Source organism: Cyrtonyx montezumae, unplaced genomic scaffold (genome assembly GCF_038088225.1).
Source record: "Cyrtonyx montezumae isolate F1298 unplaced genomic scaffold, pur_monq_1.0 scaffold_3, whole genome shotgun sequence".
In the NCBI taxonomy this organism is placed as follows: domain Eukaryota; kingdom Metazoa; phylum Chordata; class Aves; order Galliformes; family Odontophoridae; genus Cyrtonyx; species Cyrtonyx montezumae.
Genome location: NW_027072034.1, coordinates 36588940 through 36614496, shown reverse-complemented (window position 1 = coordinate 36614496; position 25557 = coordinate 36588940). Strand labels below are relative to the sequence as shown.

The 25557-nt window shown below is 42.9% G+C and overlaps 1 protein-coding gene across 1 annotated transcript; it reads right to left on the bottom strand.

The window, feature by feature from the left end:
- Window positions 1–833: 833 nt before the first annotated feature.
- On the bottom strand, window positions 834–12006 carry PLCXD1 (phosphatidylinositol specific phospholipase C X domain containing 1). Its single transcript, XM_065741219.1, has 6 exons — window positions 11880–12006; window positions 8689–8825; window positions 6536–6664; window positions 5600–5755; window positions 1883–2066; window positions 834–1282 (listed from the first exon to the last, which is right to left on the bottom strand). The coding sequence occupies exons 1-6, from the start codon at window positions 11989–11991 to the stop codon at window positions 978–980; spliced, it is 1023 nt and encodes a 340-aa protein (XP_065597291.1). The 5' UTR covers window positions 11992–12006; the 3' UTR covers window positions 834–977.
- Window positions 12007–25557: the final 13551 nt, after the last annotated feature.

Here is a 25557-nt window from a genome sequence, read left to right as displayed (position 1 = left end):
TCATCTGTTATTGCACAGTTCATTTAAAAATTAGAAAAATAGATTTACATAAAACTGCTTCCACAATCAAAGAATATTTATCAAGAGAAAAAAATAACTATAGTGCTACGAAAATATGTAAATAAAGGACAATCAGTTGTGAAACCTCAAATAAGCATAACAAGCCAACGATCTGTATTTTTAGAGCAGTCTGAGTTCAGACTGAACGTAGACACGCCTGAAAATAATTTCTAATGTAAGGGCTATTTTTGCAGCTCTTAATACAAAAACATCAAAAACAACAGCAGCAGACAAAGCTGTGCAGGGGCCTGGCTGCAGCAGAACTGACATCGACAACAACAGGAACAAAGTGTTCTGTTACACACTTCTTGAGTAGAGTCTTGTGAAGAATGTTGTGACTGCCCTGGTAGTTAAGTGCTTCACAACTGATATTCAGCACACAACAATACAGCTGATACAAGATCTCCAGAACGATGTACATGTAAAATCTGTGGCAATAAGAATGCCAGTACAGTATCTTTGACAGAGTGTTTTTCAATTGCTCACACTGCATATTCAATACAAACTCTGAAAACAGGCAAGTTAGTTTCACACTGATAAAACACTGAGAGTTGGGGTTGCAAGTATGTGGAGAAAGAAAATAAAATCACATAACAGTTTGTGCAGCTAGTGACATAACTTCTTGCTCATAAACTGTTCTTCAGACATTCAATACTGCCAGCTGCTACAGGATCCAAGCACCTCCCAAGGAAATTAATTATGCCTATCCCACAGTTCTGTAAAGATTTCAGCAAGATCTTCCTGCTCTCTTTTTTTTTTTTTTTCCTTAAGAAAAGACTTTGAAAGCCTGATGATGTTGAGAGCACATTTCCTAATGAGTTTTTAAAACATCCCTGATTTAAGTTAACTGAATCTTTATGTAGTCCAGGATGTTTAAGCCAGGAAATATTAAATGCACACAAAGCCTTCTCAGCTTTTCAAAGAGTTTTATAAAAAGCTGGGAATGAAATGCTCTTTGTTCCAGACCCTTTGCTGGAACAGTCTAACTGAGGATTAATTTTTGTGTTAAGTTCTATCACATCTCTGACAAAATCGTCATTTCCTATGAAGTCTCCAGCAATGATGTTAATACCTTCTTTTTGTGGTCCTGGATACTGTTTCCTCACCCAGATTTTCAAGCATGGAAGACTCCGGAGCGTCATTGTCTTCAATGATCCAAATGGGTGTACAAGAATATATCTTAAATTTTCAGTAAGGTTAATCCCCGCAACAAAGAATGTTTCTGAAATAAAATATTGAAGGGTGACACATTAAATACTCCTCTGAGGAGAGCAGAGACTGCTCAGCATGGGATTAACTCAAGGTCTGGTTCACTGGGAATCATTAACATTCTAACTTAAGAATGTTTCCATATTGTTTCATAGACTTAGAACTGTTTCAGGGTGCTGTCTTCCTTTGTAGCTACTGAGTGCCACACTGCTTTTTCCTCATCCTAGAGCTGTCTACAGCAGTAAAAGCCAGCAAGCACTGGGCTCAGACAGCAGTCTCTTTATGTGTGACAAGGGCATGACAGCCAGCTGGCTGCTCGACAGGGACTGGGTTCTTTTCCATGTGATCCAACAGATGAAGGAGCTGCAGCCATGGTATAGTTTATGTACATACACTTGAGCAAAAGTTTACACAGCCAGAGAACATGACATGCATGTTGTACTTCCCCATGGGTGGGCAAGAGCACTCAGAAACATGTGTCTAGAGCATGCAGCATGCATGACAGTGTTAATCCCTCAATGCTGCAAACTCCCAGCTATTTCTATTTGTTTCGCACTACTGTACCCTTGTGTACTGTATGCCCCTTGTTTCCTTTGTGGCCCCATGTGTGTACCTGGACGGCCCATCCGCTTCATGAGTTCTAGAAACTGGATGAGAGCATGCGTGGTAGTTTTGTTTCCCCACCAGTATGGGATTGCAGGCCACAGCTCACAATGCTTCAGCATTTCCAGATCTTCTTCATATGAGACTATAACCTGGTAGCCACGCTGCCACATGGTCCGCAGAGTCGGAACCACCTAAGGAAAGTGAAGTCTGGGTTGAAGTCAGTGAGAGCTGCGAGCCAACAACATCAGCATCCCTAAAGTTCAAATACCAAAGTGTGAAGTTGCCTTGATAGCGAGGTACTGATTCGGATCAAATAACACTGCTAAATGTGCATCCAGACAAGTTGTTGGATGGGTTACAAGCTGAGTGCATCAGCCATTCTGCAAGAGGAGCTAGGAGGACAAAGCCTACAGCCATCTATAGGAAAACACACAACAAAGCAGCAACGGTTAGGGCAGCAGTGCCACACAGACCCAAGTTTGTCACCAAAGCCATTCATGAGAACTCAACTGCTTAGACTCAGTAAGTAAATACAAATCTTAGAGAGACGTTAATCTGAAAAGGGGGAAGTTTGGGAAATTGGGATGCTTCAGTCATTCTGAATTGAGAGAAGGAAAAACTCTTACAAGAAAACCAGACTGTCTGACACAGGTCCGTTTAATTTAAGTATTTCAGTACAAAATCGCATTTTCCAGTCCTCAAAAGTTGTCACTGGACACAGTTGAGGCACTTCTTTTGTTTTTTGGCAAACCCAATATTTTAACAGACATCTTTCTTTGGGTTTTTTTATTGTGGTGCTTGTGAAGCAGAAATGGTGGCTTCATGATGATCCAATTAACTTCTCATGTAAAATAAAAACCAAAGTGGAAACATTTTAATGCAAGTCTTTGAAGAGAGCCATCAACATAGAAATCCCCCATGAAAGTAAATGTAAGCCCCAACTAAATCAGAAAAATACATCAAAATTAAGACAGACTACAAAATGAGCTACAAGTGATTGACAGAGGCCTATGCATTACTGCAGCTGCCTTTCTAAAGCTCTTCATAAAAAAAAAGAAAGAAAAACACATCACCAGTAATGTAATATATGAGCACAGGTGCTTATTTTGCAAACGAAGCAGAGATGAAACTGTAGATGTCTGATAAAGGATTTTTAAACTAATACTTCAGATCAAAGGCAATTACAATTTTAAACACAATACAATGTTGTCACACTGTGGCCTGTGCCAGAGCTGCAGATCTCTGCTTACAGCTTCATAAACACTTTGCCACTTAACTTTCATATGACGCCAGAGCTGCAGTCTGGAAAGACAGTAGATATAAGATGATTTTAAATACTTGGCTTCATCCATCTCCACTGCTCATCCCCCCTCCCTCCCTCTGGAGGCAACACAGAAACATTCTTCTTCTTCAGTCACATGACCTCAGCCCATCACCTTCCTTTACCAAACTACCAGCAACAACTTATCTCTCTTACAGTTAATCGCTTCTTTCTGTTTTGGAGCTGTCTGAAAGCAAATCTGGTCATCCTCTCCAGCCTTGCTCTGCTCAGCCACAAGGTACATGCTCAAGATGTTTGAGGAAACAATAAAACGTTTTCACTCAGGCCCTCTGTTATTCAGTTGAGGCCTGAACTATCAGAATCCCTAATTTTGCTGAGAATTGTTCTATTTTAACTCTGCCGTACAAAATGCTTTGAAATGGTAATACTCAGCCCTTACCGATCCACCAGCTTCAAAGGATTAATTCAAATCGCAAACAGGGTCGTCATTATCCTGCACCCTCACATCTCCAGAGAAAACCCTCCGTGCCTGTGCATCTTTGAAATGTTAATTGTTTAACTGCTAAAAGCTCCCACACCTTGTCAGAAGAGGAAGCTAAGAACCTCAGCTTCTAAAATGTAGCAGTCAAATAATTTTCAATGATTAAAATTCGAGCTTTTCTAGAGGTTTGGGTGAGTGAAAGCGTATTAGGCTGTCTGGAAGGTCAGCTCCAGCTCAAACTCGAGAAAGAAAACCGAGGCCACCTGTGTGGTCCCTCTCTGACAGCAGCTGACAGTGTCTGCACATTCCCAAGCAGACAGGTCTGTAATGCACAGAAACCTCAGCACCAGCTTGCATCCTGCTGGCAGCTGTAGCAGAGAGCTCCCGATTCAGAGGAGACTGATCTACCTTCTCCCTCCTCACCTGGTACCTCTGGCAGAAACCTCATGAAGCTCAGCAAAGGCAAATGCAGTGTCCTAAGCCTGGATGGAATAACCCCACGCAGCAGGACAGACTGGGGACTCCTGTAAGTACACTGTGCCCAGCTGAGGCTTTCCCAGTGCAAAAAAGTCACAGTGTGCTGAAGCAAGTCCAGCAACATGCACCCAGGGTGAGCAGGGGCCAGAAACTCAAATACAGGCTGAGAGCTGAGTCTGTTCAGCCTGAAGATGACTACGGACACATCTTACTACTGCCTGCAAAGACCTCATGGGTAGCTGTAGAAAAGACAGAGCCAGCCTCAGAAATGCATGCCAAAAAGATGAAAGTCAACAGGCACAAGGTGCCACAAAAAAAATTCTGATTAGATACATGGAAAACAGGTTTACTGTGAGTGTGGGTCAAACTCTGGATCAAGCTGCCTAGAAAGGCTATGGAATCTCCATCTTCAAAGAAATCCAAGAATGGGCAGGATATGGCCTAGCACAGCTTTGAAGTAGGTCTGGTCTGTCTGCTGGGATTGAATTCCATAGTTCACTTCCAACCTAAATTCTATAGTTTTGATGATATGAACACCATCAAAATAATTCGCCATCATCACTGTCAATAGAAGAAGGTAGTCACCTCCACCTGAGACAGAAAGCCCTTGCCACAGCCTGGACTTTATTTATAACCATCCTTTTTCACAAAAATCTGGTAGAGCAGTGGATGGCAATTGTGTCCCTACTACAGTCCCACACATGACAGTCAAATTTAATTCCTTCTTCCATACCATGCTTTACCTAATAAATTTCAAGAGATAAGGACTGTTCTCAGATGCAGTAAATACTACTTTTCCTAGGATAAAAACACAAGAAAAGCAGAAAACATAAGAAAACTCAGAACCAAGCAATTAATTTGTCTTAATTTACACTTAATGTGTCTTAATTTCAGCTGGGACAGAATTGTTTTCTTCAGAGTGTCTCGTATGATGCTATGTTTTGGTTCTAGGAGAAAAACAATGTTGATAACACACCAATGTTGATAGCTGCTGCTGGGCAGTGTTGTACACAGCCAAGGCCATTCTCAGAGAAGGGCCCAAGGAGCTGGGAGTGAACAGAATTAGGACAGCTGACTTAAACTGGCCAAAAGGATATTCCATACCACATGACATCATGGGGAAGGGGTTTTGAAGGGGGTGGGAGGGCATCTCTCTTCTGCTACTGCTCAAGGGGCCAGCTGGGCATCGGTCAGGGGGTGGTGATCAATTTCTTGTGCATTGCTTGTTATATACATTCATATATAGATAGATAGAGATAGATATTCTTAACTTTTATCCTTTCCCTTTTCTCTCTCTCGGTAAACAGTTTTATTTCAACCCATGAGTTCTACTTTTGTTTTTTTCCAGATTCTCTCCCCCATCCCACTGGGAAGGGGGAGAGTGGGCAAATGACTGTGTGGTGTTCAGCCACCTGCAGGGTTAAACCACAACACACTGTAATACGCCATCCTTTAAAGAAGGTGGAGAAAGATCTTGTACTTACATTTCTGGGACACAGCTTACACTGGAAAATCTGCTTTATACAGGCAATAAGATGACAGTGAAGTTTCTTGCTTAGTCCATCAAAATTCCTGCAGGCCAAGATAACAACTTCCTGAGGATGAGTTTCCAACCACTTTAACACTTCGCACAGAATATCCTACAAAGGAAAGTCAAAGCAACTTAGAAAATCAATTAACTCTATACAGAGAAAAGGAAGTAAAATGAATTAAAACATTAGAACTTTGATGGCTGGTTAGAGCCACAGTCGCTGTAATGAAGAGAGAGCAGCAGAAAAAAAAATACTTCCTGCAGGTCTGTGCTAATTTGCTCTGGGTGTGGGCCTAACACTGTACATTTAACAGCTTTGTATGTTGGTAATACCCATAAATCTCCTACTTCTTAGAAGCAGGTTATCAGTAAACCTTCTTTAAGGACAAACACTGTGTTGATGGCAAGCTGGAAAATAAGGAAAACTGCTTGTTTAAACATGACAGGTTCTGTTTTCCCCATTATAGGTAATGACAGCTTCTTGGTGCCACACATAATTAGCAGAGTAGATGGGAACTACATCCAACTATCCCCTTGAACGGGGAATCCAATCATCATGACATGAAAGTTTCCAATGATAAACATGAAACCAAAGCTTATCTGGACAGCCTACAAACAAAAGCTGCCTTAGCTGGCTGGGCACTCCTCTGTGCCTGGCTGTAAAAATCTCAGCAAATGCAAAGAATTGATCAATGCTGAAATCTTGGTTGCAACTGCTGAGACTAGCTCAGTAACCCACCCTCTGACTTTCTCCAGTTCAAATTCCTCCCATTAGGGGCAACAAATAACCTATTCAGAAAACCTTGGGGCAGCATTTTCAGATTATGGTGACCCTTACATAAAATAAGCAGCACCGTGTGCATAGCTATTCCAAAGGCAAAGACAATACCTGTACAGTAACAGTTGTGTATACCATATGCACGAAGTACAGATTCATAGATGGATCGCCAGCCTTGTGGGCAACCCTAAAATCCAAATATCTAACTCCAGCCTCAAGTTGTTCCGTCACAGTTAGCACCTGGATAGTTTAACAGAAAACAAAGGGATTTGTTCCTTTAGATTAGATAACTGGAAGAGGTGTACCAAATTAGCCCTAGGACATTTTGCACAAGTCTTTCTTATTTAAAATGGCACTGTAAGGCACCAAGTCATAACTTTAAATTATTTTACTATCTAACAAGAGGAGCTTGATTTCCCTGTGGAACATACTCCAGATATAGGCTAGATTAGTTTCAGACCTCTGCAGTTGTTGCATTTGGAAAGTTAAAAGATCCATTAACCTGCTCATAAATACAATCTCTGTTCACAAGACTATTTGTATGAACAAATCTTGCAGGATCAGCACCTTAGAAATTCTGTATTTATTTTATTAGATCAAAGACTTTACCATGGTTGTCTCTATGGACCTCACTCATCCTCAATGGAAGGAAAAACAAAAATAGAAAAAAGTACTGGCTATTGTTCTTTTTTCTTTTTTTTTAGGATGAAGTCTCTTTAAAAATTTGAATTAACTCTCGGAAGTCCTACAAAATGCAGGCCTCCTTCTGTTTTGGATTCCTCTTGAACCTCTCCATCTGGCTTTGAGAGCTGACTCCGGGGTAAAGCGTCCCAAATGACACATCTCCCATATTTATCAAGGCTCTCTTTCACTAACAGAGTGTAATCAATTGAATTTAATACATTCAAATCCTAATTTGTCTCAGTTCAACCTGCTTGCATGGACAACAATATTAGGTTTCAGAAAAAAACTGGACAGTACTGATTTAAGTCAGATAGGATTCAACTAAAGCTAAACCAATGCAAGGTGATTTGGATACTAAATCAGACAGTGCAACTATTGCCACCAAGTGCAAAAAAGGAGGTTTGGGGAAGCGATGCAACTCAGCACAGCTATCTAAACCCGATACCCAGGTTGAGAGCTGACATCAGCCATCACACAGGAAAGATATGGGCCTCCAGGCTGACACACATAACAGCTAGTGCTGGGGCCTGGCGTAGGGCCATCCAGGAACGCATGGATCCCGCCAGCAGCAGGATGCCTCGATCACTGCTCCAGATACCAAGGGGCAGAGTCACCTTCCTGCAGAAATGGCCAGGCACTGCACTAAGGACAACAGGCCTGCAGCCAGGCCTTCCCCATCTGCCGGGACACTTCCCGCTCAGCAATCTGAGCTCCGACCATAAAATTTACTGTAATGATGCATGGATCTTGTTTATCTCCATCAAGAACACCTTGTCTACCAGCAACTAGCAGGTGAGGAGGTATCTGAACCCTTCATCAGCATAAGCAATGCAGTTAAAATAAGTGGTTCAGGAAAAGTCCCTGTGATAAGAGAAGAAGCCTAAGCATAATTATTGCCACTTTTCATTTATTCAGTTTTAAGTCACTACTAATGAACTACTCCTTCAAAAAGAACGAAAGTGAAAAGATTTCTGGGGCCTCTTTGATGACACGAAAGTCCGTTCTTTAGAAAAATCTTCAAAAGCACTAACTTAAACTATGATCCCCAATTTCATCTTTAACATACATTAGTGAGGAACAGCAGGAGATAAGTGTTAGCTTAAAATTCAGTCACTTTAAAAAATGAACTAAACCTTATGTGAAGTGTCACACCTTCATTCTCTTAAAGAAGAAGTTCCTTTACACCATGTTTTCTGCTTTTGCAGGTCACTGAAATATATACACAATATAGCAGGGCAAAACAATGGTCACTTCACACAACAGTGACAATAAAAAGGACAGTGCTTTCTGAATTAAGTGCAAGAAAAGAAAATTCCTACTACTAACTTATTTTTATTAGGATAATATTCAGTGTTAATTGTAACAATAATAAAACCAAAAGGAAGATGAGTTTCTAGTAGTCAGTATTAAGTAACATCTTTGTGAATCTTCCTTGTCCAAGCTGAACGACTTTTCCCTACAAATGAAGATCCAGTATGCACAGCACTGGTACTTCCTGACAGCTGCTGGCTGCTCTCATTGCCTTATGGGAGCACAACCTTCAAACGTGTTCAGGCTTGAGAACATCAGACAATATTTACCTGTGTTATGGACCACTTCATAATAACAGGGCGTACAATGCAGGGCATGCACTTATTTAAAAACTTCACCAGCTTGGATTCATTGCCACTGACAGCAGAGTTCTTATCCAAGCAGTAGGTCATAGTGTCATGACTCCCTGTAGAATACAAAAATAAAGGTAAAATACATGTCATTTCTTAATTACTCACCTCTTCTGACCTGCTGGCCATGCAGTGTTTAATGCACCTCACAATGCAGTTTGCCCTCTTGGCTGCCAAGGCACACCTCTGCTGAGCTGCTGTCACCAGCACACCCAGGTCCCTGACTGCTTACCTGCTCTCCAGCCATTTGTCTCCCAGTCTGTAGCTGTGTGTGGCATTGCTCTGTCCTAGGTGCAGAGTCTGGCATTTATCTTTGTGAATTTATTTTAAATTTCTTCTGATCTCAGAGTTGCTCAAATGTAGGATTTCATGCTCCACGCTCTTTGTCTTTACACAGGAAAATACACAGAACCATTACCGAAACCTGAAATTAATCTTCTTACACTTTTCTCTGGACCATTTCCTAATTTGGCACTTCAACTGCTGATGGTAAGAATGCCCTCCTGATCGAAACACCTCCGTCTACAGAAACAATAGAAGAGGTGCTCAAGGGTTTAAGGGTCTAAGTTACACATCAGATCCAAGTACAGCCTGTCCAAATGCTTCAGCACAAAGAAGCCTTAAATATGAAACACCTCTTGTCATAAAGGTTCATCTACATAAGAGGCAACTTACAACACCTTCAGGACAGGCAACCAGTGATCTTGCTAGCTTTTCTGTTCTACTGTTTCTTCTCATTTTGTAAAGCATCAATAAGAGCAGCTAAAAAACTTGATGACCTGATTTGCTGGGATCTTTACAGGGAATCTGCAAGGAATTTGCAAATCATTTTGTTTGTTTGTTTGTTTTTCAAACCTCTATCAAACAAAGCTTACACTGATGCTAGAAACTGTCTTCTTAAAAGGTCGTTTTTACTGATGCCAATAGCAATACTTTTAACAGACAAAGTGAAAGGACAAGATTGTATCCATAATAAAGGAAATTCTTTTAAACACTCAACAATAGTTTACTGTCTTACTCTACTTTACACCTTTTAAAATCTAGTTTATGTCTGTATTTCCCTGCTTTAATTAACTCAGCCAAGGTTATCACAGATGAAAGGCTGACGGGGAATACATTCAATCAAAGAAGGTTGTCTTAAAAGATGTATGAGTCAAACCATAAAATACCCATGGACGAAATCCAAGTATAAGAGAACAGGATTCCACCAATGGGTGTTGCATCTGCTGATGTCATTATTATGGATAATAATTTTTCATTGAGTTTTCTTGTGACATCACCAAGTTAAAATGAAGAAGCATATATCCACAATACAACAAATTTGATTCAAAAATAGTGAGCTAGCACAAAACCAGGCAGCTTACATAGATCTTTACATAACTCCTGCCCAGAACCTGGTGCAACACAGTGCCAAATGCCAAGAGCTGCCTCTGTCTCCTCATCATGCTTTCAGAAACCACATTCTTGAGTTTCCTGCATGCCTTACTATCTTCTCCATCTGAGATGAGCCCAGTCATCTCATAACCCTTAGGTTATGACACATTTACCATGCCCTAAGGAACAGAGGGCAGGGCTGGCTGTTGTAGGGTGGTGAGTAAGCTTCTGTTTCCGAATTGGGTTTCCTTTACCGCTCCCTTTGAAAACCTGCTAGAGCTGTCTTGATCTGGTTAGTCTTGTTTTGTTCTATTCTGATCTGGGCTAGATCAGTTTAGTAGGTCAGCTCGAGAAGAGGCTTTCTTCCAAGCTATATGGCCTGCAGTGCTCAGTAAAAGTCATTCAGCATTTGTTGAAATTTATTTGTAGAATTATAGAATATCCTCAGTTGGAAGGAGCCCACAGGGATCAGCAACTCCAACTCCTAGCTCCACATAGAAGTACCCAAAATTCAAACCCACTATCTCAGAGTGCTGTCTCTCCTTCTTTAACTTCATCAGCTTGGGGCCATGACCACAGCCCTGGGGAGCCTACTCCAGTGCCCAACTACCCTCTCAGTGAATAAACTTTTCCTAATACCCAGCTCAATCCTCCCCTTGCAGCTCCGTGTAATCCTTCAACCATTCTTTTCTTCCTCATGAGAATACCAAGATAACCATTATGAGAAGAGACAAGAAGTTAAAAGGACACGTCAACAAGTTCTTAGCATTCTAGCAAGAAACACCACTATGAAAGCTCTTTAGAAGTAACATAGTTCCTTTTATATCAAAGAACATTGGTTTTAATGGTTTTTGCAAGAGAAACAATATATAAAAATAAAATTGAATATATATATATATATATATACATATATATCTTCTGTCATAACACAGATAATTATTTTCTTATCTTGTTGCTCTACTTCCTGGTGGCCTCCCATGGTGGAGTGACAGCTTCAGTAGACTACGAAAGAACAACAGATATCATCTACCTGGACTTCTACAAGACCTTTGACAGTGTTCCACATAACATTTCTTACTTCTAAATTGGAAAGATATGAATTTGAAGAATAGATTATTCAGTAGAGAATGAATTATTTGAATGATGGCAGTCAGATGGCTGTGGTCAGGGGCCCAGGTGGATGTCGGTGACGTTATATCCTCCAGGGGTCTGCATTGGGACTGATGCTGCAATATCTTTAGCAATGATTGGGACAGTGGAATCGAGGGTACCCTCAGCAAGTTTGCTGATGACATCAAGTTAGTAGACCAGAAGAAAGAGATGCCACCCAGAGGACATGGGCAGACTTGAAAAGTAGACCCACAAGAACCTAATGAAGTTCAACAAGGTCAAGCATCACACTTAGGTTGGTGCAATCCCAGATGTGAATACAGACTGGGAGAAGAACTTATTGAGAGCAGCCCTGTGGAGAAGGACTTAGGGGTCCTGGTGGACAAAAAGCTGCACATGAGACAGCAATGTGTGCTTGCAGCTCAAAAGGGCAACTGTATTTTGGGCTGCATCAAAAGAGTGATGGTCAGCAGGGAGAGGGAAGAGATTCCATACTCCCCTTGGCTCTTCTACCCACCACAGACCCAAAAAGAAAAACACAGCAATCCTAAAATAAAACAAGCAGGATGTTCCAGTGCTTAAATGACATGCTAACAAAACAGCAGAGAACAGAAGTTAATCTTTACCTGGAAGAGATAAGTTAAAGAGGGGAGTATCCCAGAGCTTTTCTGGTAATTCTGACATCCACTGACCATTTTCATGGCACACATGAATGGAGGCTTGCAGAGGGCCTTCCATTAGCACTGTCTTAATACTTCATAGGCTGTTCTGTGAGGAAAAAAAAAAAGATAACTTATTAAATTATTTCAGTGCCATTGGACCCATTTAGAACATATTTATTCATGCTATAAAATGACAAGCCTTCTCTCAGATTACTCTAGCAAAAGGTCATGAGCTTTGCAGTCACAAAACACCGTACTTTAAACAACACTTCTCCCAGTGTGATGCCAAAGGTTCTGGCTCCAAGCTTGCAAACCAACCAACTGAAAGAATGGAGCCAAGGCAAAAATGTGAGGCTCTGTTATTGTAGAGAAACAATTATCCATGCTGGCCATTGCAACACAATATCACAAGGTGTAGCCCATTTCCAGTGGGAAATAATGTCTGCTTCCTGAATCCTTGACAGAAACAGGACATGGTCTGGCTCTGCTCCCCAGAGGCCCCTGGTGACCACAAAGCACCAATCCAGCCACTGCACAAATGCCTTTGTGGAAAGTCCTCATTTATTCTACTGGATAATGGATTTTCACATCAAGATAACTTTTGGGGTCAAAGGGGAAAACTTTCATCTTATTTCCTGTTTTGACAAGATCTCTTGATGTCTGCCCTTATCATCACTACAGAGCCCATGATTACAAGTACTTCAGATGGTGAAACCTTCCAGAAAGTTACTCTGGAACTATTCTTGAACACAGATCTCTCCAGAATCTTCTGCAAAGTTTGCAATGGTCAAGAGTGCCAGCAGGTGAACCTCAGCTATCACAGTAACCCATCATTTCAGCATACTAGAGTTACTCTGCTCATTTTTCACTTTGTGTTCTCCTGAACTGTGCAAAACACGAAGACAAGCTCCCTACATCATTTTTTCTTTCCTTTTTGGGATGGTGCCTAATGTTTAGGTGATGTTTGTGAAGATAAAAGCTTTCCTTTGTTCCAGTGATTTCAAGGCTCTTTCTTCCCCAGCTACGTAGCAGAACACTTTTTAGATCATGGCAAGGTGACTACCTGTGATAATATCCCACCCTACTTTCTCCTCCTTTTTCAAAAAGCTGGCACTGTGAACATTTCCTTGTCTTCTGTTGCAGATGTAGCAGTCAGATACACATAATGCAGCTTTTGTGCTGTGCCAGTCTTCCTGACTGGTCTTTATTACTTCTTGCAGCATCTCTGCACATTCATTCCTGAGATTGCTTCTCCCCAGCATATTCTTTGGGTTGTCTGGGGAGGTAGTTGCTTCTTCAAGATTTACAAAAGACCCGTGCTATTTATATGAAGAACCTTTGGTTTCCTTAAACACTGTGCAATAAATCTTCCTGGCAGTAATGTGAGGTCATCTGAAAGGCGATGTCAGAAATTGCTTTACTAAGTTCTACATACACACCACATATAACAGATATGATCTGCTTTTACATCTGATGATGCATGTAGCTTCACTTGGCCAGCCAGCCTGGCTACACACTTGCTGTGGCTCTGGATCAGTCCAATTGAGTTTCTGCAGCTCAGCTGAGATACAGGCAGGATCATGGCAACTGAGGAAAAAGCGCAGTGACATTGACCAAATGTCCCACATGTAACCTAGAATTTTCCCCTTTGGCTCATCCAGTCTTGGTTTTCCACTAACCTTTCAATGAACGACCCTACTAGAGGCTAGAAATCAACGCTAATCCCTGCTGACAAGCATTGGTTCGCTGTCACGTTTGCTCCCTATGAAGGTTGGCCAGTGTCCTCCAGCTGGCACGAGCTGCTTCTGCTGTCTTGACCATGGTGGGATCACGGACATCAAGAGAAGCACCCTGTTGGGCATGGGGAAGCCAGTGGGGAGCAGAAATGGCAAGACCGAGCTGACAGAAAGCAATCAAACCAGGTTTGGGCCTGTGCACTTGCAGAACACAAGCCCGAGATGCTCATGCCACTACCTCCTAACTCAGCTGCCACCTCATGGTTAAGATGTAGCACGTTCTTTAGGGCGAAACCAAGGCTTGACTGGAAGAATGGAACTGCAACTGCCACCTACCGCTTTTCATAAGTAAATCTCAAGCTCCACAAAGGAGAGCGGTGCCTTTGCTCCCACCTCCCCGCCCAGGGACCTGGCGGCGCGAAGCTACGCTCCGCACGTCGCCGCCACGATGACCCACCCTCAATCCCCGCGAGCTCCCGCCCGCTTTCTAACCTGATCTTGATTAATTAAGCTACGCAGCTTAATTACAACAGGAGGATTGTGCCGGGACGCAGACAACAAACAAGTAGTAAGCCTGAAATACGCCAAAAGAGCACCGCCCCCTGCCCCGGGATGCCAAAGAGCTTCGGGTGGCATCGGCCAGGGGTGCCCCAGGAGCAGCAGAGGGACCGGGAACACGACGGTCAAACGCTGCCAAAAGCCGTCAGGAACGCGAGACTGGCGAATGTTGAATGTTGCAAAAAACTGGCACGGAGTTACAGCACCCTCTGCTTGCACCCTCCCATCTTACCGCGGGCAGCCAGACTCCCCCTCCCTCTCCTCTCCCGCATTACCCACCGGGAGCAGCGGCCTCTCCTCCATCCCAGCTCCTCGGGGCACCCGGGCAGGAGCCGAAGGGGGACAGACCCGACCCCGCCCCGCCCGGCTCCGGGCAGCCGGTTTGGGAAGGTGCCGGGGCGGGAGGAGCCAGCGGTGGGACGCTCAGCGGGCTGAGGGTGTGCTGCTGCACGAGGGAGGGAGCGCCTGGGGACGGCCTTCGTCCCAGCAGCTGCAAAACAGCTCGAATGTGTGTTAGTAGTGCGTTAACTGCCTGCTGTAGCATGAACTCTTTCTCTGCTGTAGGACAGCTTTCCTAGTGGGTCACAAGCAGTAGAACTGGGATTGGAGCGCTCTTGGATCGTATCATGGCCAGGGCTAGGGAAAATTCAGGCTGCTGCTGTGCTGTGCCTCCTAAAGCAAAGATATCTTTTCCAATTGTTTCTTTTCCACCATCCCACTTTGGCAGAGCACACCTTGCAGTGGCAACAGCAGCTGGACTGGGTTAACGTTTCAGCTGAGCGAGCTGAACCCTCTGCAAGTCCCAGGGCAGCACAGCTGTGTCAGCACAGCAGTGTCACAGCTCATACTGCTGCCCATCGGCGATTCTTCTGCATAAAGTACCCCATAATTTTCTGGATATACAGAATAGACATGTGGCAGGTTGTAAAGCTAAGCACAAAAAGGAAGTCAAGAGGGGTGAAATAGAGCAAAAGAGAGGGATGCTGCTTAAAGGATGTGAGGATTTGCCACAGTATGATAGAAGGTAGCTGAAAACAGTTATAGGACAACTGTGATCATGATCTATGTTAGTTACAAAAAAAAAATGGGAATGTCTTTCAAATAGGAAAAGCTAATAGAAAAAATCAAACTTTAATCCTTAGTTTGCTTAGGAAGTTACGACTGGGAAGGTGTGACAAGGGAGTAATCAGGTGACTTCTGGATGCTGCCATGATGGAAAAGTGTAAAGCACTTGCGAAGCAAACCTGCGTGAATTTGTCAGGATTATCTGGGAAAATATGGCTCTAGAGAGGTAACTTTAAAAGCTATTTCTGTGTTGATTTGGCACAAACAACAGAAAAAAAAAAAAAAAAACCAGAACTGAAATCCCAAAACATTTTGTTCTATAAGCATAAAAACAAGACTTAAAGTTGTCACCATGTGACATATCTGTTGACTCACATAGAAAGGACTCAGCTCAATGGAAAGAGTCCTCTCTAACCCGTACTCTTCCAAGTCTGAGTTCGGGTCTCAGTTTTATTTCAGTTGCTCTGGAATTACATGAGATGTCAGAACGATGGTTCCTGTTTTAGTCCCTAGACCACAACCTCACTAGGGGGATTTAGGAAGCCAGTGGAAGGAGGAATGACAGGAAATTAATCAGCAAGCAATTAAGCCCTGAATAAGCACATCTCCCAAGGAAGGGTCAAGGCAAGGATAACCTTCTGCAATATTTGCAGATGCAAAGACAAGCAGATTTCTAGATGAAGAACGTGGGGGAGGTGAAAGCCCAGGATTTCTCACCACAGTTGTAAAAAAAGCATCTGCTGTTAGAAGTCTGATAGTGGAGTTCAAAATAACAGGGCAAACAAATTCTTACCCAGAAGGAGCTTCTGAAGCATTCAGAAATTGAAAGGTTTAATGCAGATCTGACTTGTTGCTATGCATCAGAGTGAAACATTTCTGGTTTGTTAGTCAGAGGGACACCAGTCAGAGAAGCTTTACCTGGACTTTATACATTTCATCAGACCCGGCTGCCCAAAATACACTGCACTCAGCCTGAGAGAAATCAGTCAAAGTTTCAGATAAGTTCCAGGTTTTTAGTTTCTTTTTAAAAAGTTTTCAACATTTGAGATATTGCATGAGATTTTTTCCTTCCCTCCCCATTTTGTTTTAATTATTTTTGTCCATTACACATCACATTTTCCCTATGCTGTAACATACAGGAATGTCACCAAGCATTTCAACAGCTTTAGCTAAATTCCCAGCGTCTGAGGTGTTTGTTTGTTCTGCGGACATTTGCAACACCCTGGCAACATGTGTTTGCTCCTGCCCTGACTGACTGATAAATCCTCTAATCCCTCACCCATTTGCTGTCCTTGGGAACAAACAGGTAGCTTAGTATTTCAGAGAGGAGGCTGTGTATCTAATAGCAGCTGTTTCTCCTGAGACTCCTGAGAGAAGAGGAAACAGTGATGAGGTGGCCTGGAACAACAGCGAGGCCTACAACAACAGCAAAGCCTGCAACAGTGGCAGAGTCTACAACAACAGCGCTCTGGGCAGTAAAAAGGCCTGAGAAGACCTGCAGCTCTACAGTCACCCCACAAACCTGGGCTCTAGATTAAAATCTTGGCCCAGGACTGCTAAGAACTGGTTTCTGGTTCCCTGTTGTTTCTGGCATTCCTGTGGCTGTGTTGACTCCAAGCCTGCAGTACTGTGTCATATAGCCATAGTCAAGACATTCAGCTACAGAGAATTAGAGAATCAGGGGTAAATCTTCAGGAAAAGGATTGGGATGGTCAAGTTAGTTGCAGTCACCTCATCTTATGGCTTCTGGGTGTATGAAAATTGCTCTGGTCACTTTGTGATACCGAGTTGGTAAGAGTTCTGCAGCTGAAGCTAGCTCTGCTGGACAGGGAAAGATAAAATGGCATTGGAAACACGAGGAGCTACTGGTTCTTCTTGTTGTCTTTCAAATAGGTAACTGGCTCTGTCTGTTGGACCACTGGGTCAGTAGACCACAGAACTCCAAATAGCATGTGGAGTCATATAAAAGGAGAGACTGAAGGAGAGGATAAGCAAATCTCTCTCATCAGATTCAGAGGCTAAGACAGGAGCAAGAAGAGAATCGGGCATTTTTGCTAGAACTTATTCCCTACACGGTGAGAACCCATCTCCCTGGAAACTAGGGGAATACAAAATGATTGCATTCCTGTCTGCTAGAAAGGATTCCAGTTACAGGGAATGAAGAAGGGAAACTGCTCCTTTCATTCCTCTCTTTTCTAAGCTTTGCTCTATTTTCCTGGGTTATCCTTCAAAATTATGTGGACACAGCCAACTTCTGCACTGTGGCAAATATTTTCTCACCATGCTCCCCATTCTACATGAATCTCTCTCTATTTTTTTTATTTTTTATTTTTTATTTGATAGCTGGAAAAGGTCAGAAACAACCTTCTGTGACATTCTGATCCTAGTGCAGAAGCTGAATCAGCAACTTATCTAACACCTTTCCTTCTTTCCTTCAGGAAGGCATCTATCAGGGTGGCATGATGAGCAGCAGCCTGGGCAGGAAGGGAGCTGTGGTGTTACTATGCCCTGCACACATCTTTCCTGTGTGCAGCTCCTAACCTGATGTCAGTCAGTGGGGAGGAGGAGGAAGGACTCCTCCAGCTTAAATTCATTACTATGGTGAAGGTGAGCGAGCAGGTCTTGTGTCCTCCAACAATCTTGATCAACTTCCCACCTTCTTCCTGCGATCAGTTGTGAAAACTAGGCATGTGCATCCTCAGAGATACGTTTCCAGTACCTTTGATACTGGGCAAAGGCTGAAGCTAATGGTATCTGGACCTTTAAGGCAACCAGACCTTAACTCCTGTGGGTTTCATGCAGGTTAAGCCTTGATGGCTTTGGGTTCATAATGGATCTTAGGGGAATAACTGTAAATATTGTCTTAAAGTTTGTTTCTGTTCCTCACCCCCACCCCCTTAATGTCATGCATTACTAATTTGCATTGCCAAACACTGCAATCACAGCCTGCCCTGGAGTAAGATCTTTTACTCATGATGTGAATTCTCTACCAGCAAGATGATAAAGGCTAGACAAACTAGATGCTCTGTGCAAAAGCAGCCCTCCTCCATGTCCTGCAACGTCACATCTGTTGCATTTATGTAGGTAGACTTGGTGCTCATGTGTGGTCTCAGCATGCATATCTGGCCATAGAGGAAAAAGCGTACAAGGATGGACATCTAGAGCAGTGCAGGTGTGATCTGCAGTGACCTGCAATAGAGGTTCATTCTCCAACAGAACATTGTTCTGCAAACAGTACAAGTCATCTAAGGCAGAGGCTAGAAGTGTAATGGTAGCTGAGCTCAGGATATCAGGCTGGGTCGAACACTGCTAATAATAAAGGCTAAGAACTGCAACAGAAAAAGATTATGTGTGAAGCAGTTCCAAAAGAGCCAGGTGACTTAACAAAATACTTCATCCACTCTTACATTTTTTTCCTTTATTACAGAGTAACAAAACAGCGACCTCATGTGCTACCACAGTGCAGTAATTTACAGGACAGATATGTATAAACTACTGTATATATATTACTGTATCTTCTTTTTTTGTCACCATGGCCTAAAAATAGCTATCCATTTCCACAGGTATTTGCTGAAAGCTTGGATCAGGAATGCAGAACTGAAAAATTGCACAAGATACACGTGGGCTGCAGCTACAGGTTAGTGCCACTCTTGCACACTCAGGATAACAACTCTGCTGGAAGTGTATGTACAAACATTCTTGTTAGCACTTCCCACCCACAGGTCAAGTCTGTGGTATGCTTTATTTTGGCTGAGCTAATTCGTCATTATCCACATACACACTCAGTAATGGCTCACCTTTGCATTCCTAATTAGGGGATGTTAGTAGCACCACTGAGCACCTCATACAGAATGCAGTGCTGTCTGGCCACAAAAACAGATTTACCAAGCTTCAGAAGACATTAACAAACCACCTCCTGTTAAAGGCCATGGCAAAAAGCCACCACCATGCACTGGGAGCTCAACATCTGCTTGAACACCACTGTTTGTATTTGACAAAGGAGAAAGAAGGAGGTACAGAGGAGATGCTCTAGCTATGACCAAACCCTAGCTGACAGTCTTTTTTTTTTCACTTGGACTCAATGTGCACTAAGACTTTTCTAACTACCCCATGCCCTGGTAGGATTTTGCACATCTCCCTGTGAGAAAAACTTCTACTGCCTGTTATAAACAAATCATGTCCTACAAAAGTCTTGGCAATTGGCTTTTCCAAGGATTATGATCTTTCTGCCAAGTTTTGCTGTACAAATAAAGTTCATTTTTCTTACAGTTGTGTGTCTCCATCACTGTGCCATCGGCATGGATTGTGACAAAGCCAACTAAGCAATTTACAGTAATAAACAACTGTAACAAAGAGTACTTACAGGAGTATATTAGTGCATTTATTGCAGTACACGTGTTAGAAGCTGCAGGGAGCAAGGACACCTGTGGCAAGTTGAAATGCAAGTTTTTCCTGTTCCTTCATTCCGCATGAAGAACATGATGGCACACTCACTTTACCCTGCTGAACCTATTAACTCTTTGTAACTGAGTAACTGTGCTGTTGGGATGAGATAAGTTCATTCCATTTGCGGGTGAGATCATAACCATCAATTCACACTGCTATAAATATACTTGCAGTATTTCCAGTAATTAAATGGTTCTCAGATCCTCCTACAGAGACCCCTTGTGTGAACAAAACTTAGTGCCAGGCTACAGAGTTAGACCCTTATTTTCAGTCTTGGAAAACAAAGCTCACATAAAGTTCAAATGAAATTATCACTGTAGCCTGGTTACCAACCCAGGAGAAGTTAAGCAAAGCCAAACAGTTGGTGACAGAAAACAGAACTAGTTAACTATGTTGATTTTTATTTTTTTGAGGAAATAAGATTTTTGAAATCACATTATCTTGTATCTCTCTTTCTTCCTTTTTTCTTACACCTAGTACATTTCAAATTAGAAGCTAAGTTCAACCAGAACTATCTGTGCAAAATAGACCTTGCTGGACTAACTTGATTAGGTATCGTTCTATCAAGTGAGGTATATGCAGCCACATTGTCATATGACTGTCTCTCCTCCTACAATATCTTCACTTTTATCCCAGAAGTTCTGAATACAAGCTAACTTCCCTTGAAAATCTTCAGAGAGAAAAGAGTGTGCCTAGCATGCCATTCATCTAGCTGAGATCAAATAAGCTCAACTTCTTCCTTGATTCTGCAAGTGGAATTCAAGAAGATCCTCCAGTTTGGACAACCAGGAGATAAGAACCTACACTTTAGGACAGGGGCAGCCAAAGGCATTGAAAGCTTTTTATTCAAGATGGGAAGTATGAGGAATTTTAAATACATTACTCACTGAGGCATTGTCAAATAGGCAGGCAAACAAGATGCCACCACGTTGCAGTGGAACAAAGGCAAGATCCAGCAGTCCGAGAGCAAATGGATGGCTAAAAATGAAACATGGCTCTGCTGACTCAACATCCCTATCTTCCAGTCAAGCAGGCTGCTGGGAAGGGAACATGCCGCTACCACATTCCTACCACTTGAAAGTGCATAATGGGATCATTACTTAGAGCTACATCATTACGGCAAGGCTAAACAAAAGGGTTTATAGAGGTGTTCATAGCGTTCATAGAAGGATGGAGATTGTTCTGAGAACATACCTTTAAGCCATCAAAAATACATAAAACTTATTCACTCCACAGTCCTGAACTTCCTCATACTTAAAATTAAAGTGAATATAAAATCCCCAAAATTATTTCAGGCTTGTAGCTGCTAGCACAAGACTGAGAAACGAAGTTCCCTTTTCTCCTAAAGCCTCTTTCAAGTCCTTCTGTTCTTACAGACAGAGTTTAGGACTATGCAGTTCTACAAGAAATGTAGCATAAAGCTGGACAAGCACATTTGTGCAGTGGTCTATGTTCCTTCTCATTGCTCTGCTTACCACAGTATGATGCCACAGAGAGCCAAGATTAGTGATACGCTTATGTCAAAATTCTCGTGTGCAACAGAACTACAAACTTACAGCTTACTTTTCCTAAAATGCTGTCTGTAGACTCTGTTTACCATCTACTTTTGCCCTGATAGCAAGAGCCGATGGTCAAGATGTGTGGATCTTCCCTCGGGATCCTGCTATCTAGGCTTTCTACCAGTGCTTTCAAAGAGCCAACTAACAGTGGTGCGAACAGATGGAGCGAGCTGCTATCTTAACAGCATGTGTTAGGGGAACCACCCCAACAGCAGAAGTCCCCAGCTTGTGTAAGGCCTTGGCATGATAATCAAGGCCAAGTAGAAGTGTTTGCACCATCTCCAGATACTGTTAAATCCAACACTTAGGGCAAAATGTCAGGCTATAGACTTGCACACGTGTAGAGTGATGTAGAAGGCCATAAAATTTCTTACATGATCTTTCTCAGGCTAAGAACAACACAAATAAAAATGTGACTCAGAAATTCTGATGGAGCAGCAGCCTCAGGCTGCGCTTGTAGCAGCACAGGAGCAGGCATGTCACTGCATACTGCTGCTTCTTGTCTCAATTCAGCAGGTTTCCCTCCAAACAAAAGCTAACAGTTTTGCTCACTTTGTGCCTGTATCTTACTGCACTCTTCTTTTAAAACAAGTCTCCGAGGGCTAGCCCATGGGCAGCAGCCATGGCTTCTCTTTGAAATGCATGCCACCTGACAGAAGTCCAAAGAAAAGGTGGATAGTCTCTGGAGGAGTTTCTTAAAGACACACAATGTCCCTTCACGTTGTGCATACAGGTGTCCTCAGGGAATGGAGAGCAATTCAGATAGCTCCTAAGCAGAAAATTCCCAAGTACTTAGCCCTTGCATGGGCAGTTGGAAAAGGAAGGCTCCTCATAGAACTACCAAGTTCACATTGTCACATCCCACTGTCACCTCTCCCTGCACACACACTCATCATTTTCCAGAGGCTGTTATGCTCCTCAGCAGCACACTGACTACTTCACCTATCAGATCTTGGCATCACCTGAAAATTTATCCAAAGCAAACTTGGATCAGAGCCACACGGCTCAGCTCCAAAATGTGGAAATTCATCTGATATTCTCTCTGGAGCTGTGTAGCGCCTCCAGAGAGCAAGTTGTTCCATCCCAACTAAGACAGGATTGCAGCCCAGAACTGCCTCTTTCTCTCCACCAGGCTCCCCTATGAAAACAAGCTGAGGGAGTTGGGCTTGTTCAGCCTGGAGAAGAGAAGGTTCCAGGGAGACCACTTGGTGGCATTCCAGCACTTCAAGGAAGCACGCAGACAAAAGAAAGATGGATTTTTTACATGGGCAGATAATGATAGGATAAGAAGGAATGGTTTTAAACTATAAGAGGAGAGATTTATGTTAGATGCTAGGTGGGAATTTTTCACTCAGATGTTGGTGAAGTGCTGCCACAAGCTGCAAAGAGACACTGCAGTGCCCCATCCCTGGAGGTGCTCAAGGCCAGGTTGGATGGAGCCCTGGGCAGCCTGAGCTGGTGGGGGCAGCCCTGCCCACAACAGGAGTTTAGAGCTCAATGATCTTTAGGGTCCCTTCCAACCCAAACCGCTTTGTAGTGATTCAATGATTTTAATGCTTACAGCCCCTGCTCCCCCAGCAGGCTGGTTTCCAGAGGAATTAAGCCTGCATTGTAAAACAGACATTCAGACAAATTCGGTTTAGGGTGTTACAGAGAAATTGTTTGCAGACCAACACTCCATAAACAGGCTTGACTGGTCACTAACATTAGCTTAACACAGCACAAGTTGATACAGCAGAACAAAAGATACCAGAGGCAGGCATGGTTATGTGGTTCAACATCAGCCACAGTATTTCTACAGATTTTGTTGTTTTCCCTTTTTAGGCTGGCTAATCCCAGCTGCATGAATCAAGAAAACTAGTATAGACTTGTTTAAACTAGGACTCAGAGCTTGTGCAAACAAGTAACTTTAGGAAGAACACAGGGACAATAGAGAAGTGAAGATAAGTGGAATTGCTGTTCACAACTCAATGGGGGAGTCCAGTGAAGATAAGGAGGCAGAATTGCTGTTGTGACACAAAGCAACCTTTAAATGTTTCACAAGGATACCACCAGATGAGCCCAGAGACCCTCCCCACATTCTAGGATGCATGGTCAGAAGGAGGGGGCATCAATGCATATGCAAGCAATATCTTGGGAACGAGTATGTATACACTACTGCTTTCCTTGGTGTGCATGTTTGGTGAGCAGCATGGGCATCCCATGCACCCAGCATTGTAATTGAGGGAATACCTGCTTGACATAACTCATTGGTGTACCAAGTTACTCTGTCAGATTTCTCAGCCTCACACAGAAGGACAGGCAGAATCTTCTGGCATAGTAGGATCTTCTGGCACAAGAGACACACCCCAGACTTTTTTTGGCATATTTAAAGCACCTGATTGAGATTTTTAAGAAGCCAGCACTGTGTGTCATTGTGCCCAAGGACTGCGATTTGGTTGAAGAGTGCCAGTGCTAGATTTATTGTGGCATGAGCATACAGCTTTGTCATGAACTGATTTTGCCTCAGGTCTTGTCTCAGATGTATCATCCATTCCTGAAAGTATCAAATTCAGCATTTGAGGGAGATTCAGTAAGAAAGGATGATGCCAACAGAGGTCAGTGTATCACTGTAACTCTCTCTCTCTTAATTTTAGCTATTAAAAATAGTTTACCTTGTAGATCAAGATGTTTTTAAACTGGGGGAAGAGATTTAGAAGATATCTATAAGTGATTCTTTTAAGAGGAACCATCCCAGCTGCTAGCTCATTGTAAGAACAGTAATAGAAGAACAAACAAAAAATCACCCTATTTTAGAAGGATGAGAAAGAACTTCAGTGAATTTCAGCACCTTTTGACATTTATTCCTCCTCCACCCTTTCCACCATGCACAACATTTTAAAGCAAATGCTGAAAACACACGAGAACATTGTAAAATTGCCATTTGTGGTTACAGTAACAAGAAAGGTCACCTTAGGAACTACTGCTCACCTTAAGACATTGTTATAGCATCAACAAGGAACTGTACAGAGACCTGAAATGTACAGTTTGTTCGAGTAAGCAGAAAGTTAACTTTCTGCTTTGTTGAGAAATCCCTAAGAACATGTAGAAAATAGCAACCCTTTCTCAGTGGCCTGCCTCTTCATGAAAATCAAGAGCAAATTCCAAGGGTATTGACCTCAAAACAGCCCCTGGCAGCTTCATGCCCTCAAGCTGAGCAGAGCTCTCCCACACCGAACATGTGATGAGGAAGTGCTCAGCGCTGACTCAGGTGACTCCCACTCACCCTTTTGCAAGTGGCTGCAAACACAGCTCCTTGGCATTCAGAGTGCATGGGAGGAGGATGGGGATGGAGCAACTGCAGCAGCAAGGGAAGATTCCATCTTTCCTCCTCTGGCTTGTTATCATCTTTGCTGGGCACGAATCTTTGCATTCCTTTCTCTCAGCAGTTACTCAGACAGGTTCCCATTCCCAAAACCTACTGCAGCCCTCATGTTGTCAAAACTGGAGCAGGACCAGGAACCAACAGATGGGGCTCTGCTGAGGCTCTCCAAATCTGCTGAGGATTTCTTAAGCAATCCTGTTTGTGCCTCAGTTACCCAAGAGCCGAGATTACAGCAGTGATCACTCTCCAGCTCTTCTAGGCAGAAGGTTTCTGTGCATCTGTAGCGAGCACGGTATCAGCTTTCCTTGGAGTCTTTTGCACTCAGCCTAATACAAGCAGTGTAATGAGCATCATGTGATGCAGGGAGGGTCAATTATCACTGGAAAAGAAGCTCATATCAAATAAGGGAAAATAAACTGAGCCACGGCAGTCTCCACTATTCATTGACAGAGAGGATTCTGTGTTGACCTACACAAATCTCTTGATTAGGGATGACCTTCAAGCACTAAGGATGTAGAAGAGAACTTTGTCACTACTAAGACTCACTGCCTACAGAGAGGCCAACACTCAGTGCTCTCCTAGCTATCATTTTTACCTGTTGGCCAATGCCACCTACATCTAAGGGAGCAGTCCAGGTCACCAAAACATTAAGGTGAGATTCGCCTCATCCGGCCTCACAAACACCTGCAGCGTAGATGTCTCCTGATGTCTGCACTTATCCAGCTGAGACTTCTTTTGTAATCAGAGGCAGTAAATAATTAAAAGGTGTAATCCCCTAGTCTTAACAAGACATCTAAACTCAGTCTGCTGACTTACAGCCTGGAGCTGCCTCATCAGAGTGAGGAATTTGTTGAATTCAAAGCAATAACCTTTTATCAAAGACCACAAACAAACAGGTTGGAGGAGAGGAGGGA

Excerpts from the sequence above, each read along its gene's own strand:
- PLCXD1 (XM_065741219.1), bottom strand. The coding sequence starts at position 11,991 with ATGGAAGGCCCTCTGCAAGCCTCCATTCATGTGTGCCATGAAAATGGT. Across the intron at positions 6,665-8,688 it reads TGAAGTGGTCCATAACACAG|GTGCTAACTGTGACGGAACA; the intron begins GTAAATATTGTC and ends TAAACTATCCAG. Across the intron at positions 2,067-5,599 it reads GTAAGCTGTGTCCCAGAAAT|GTGGTTCCGACTCTGCGGAC; the intron begins GTAAGTACAAGA and ends CACTTTCCTTAG.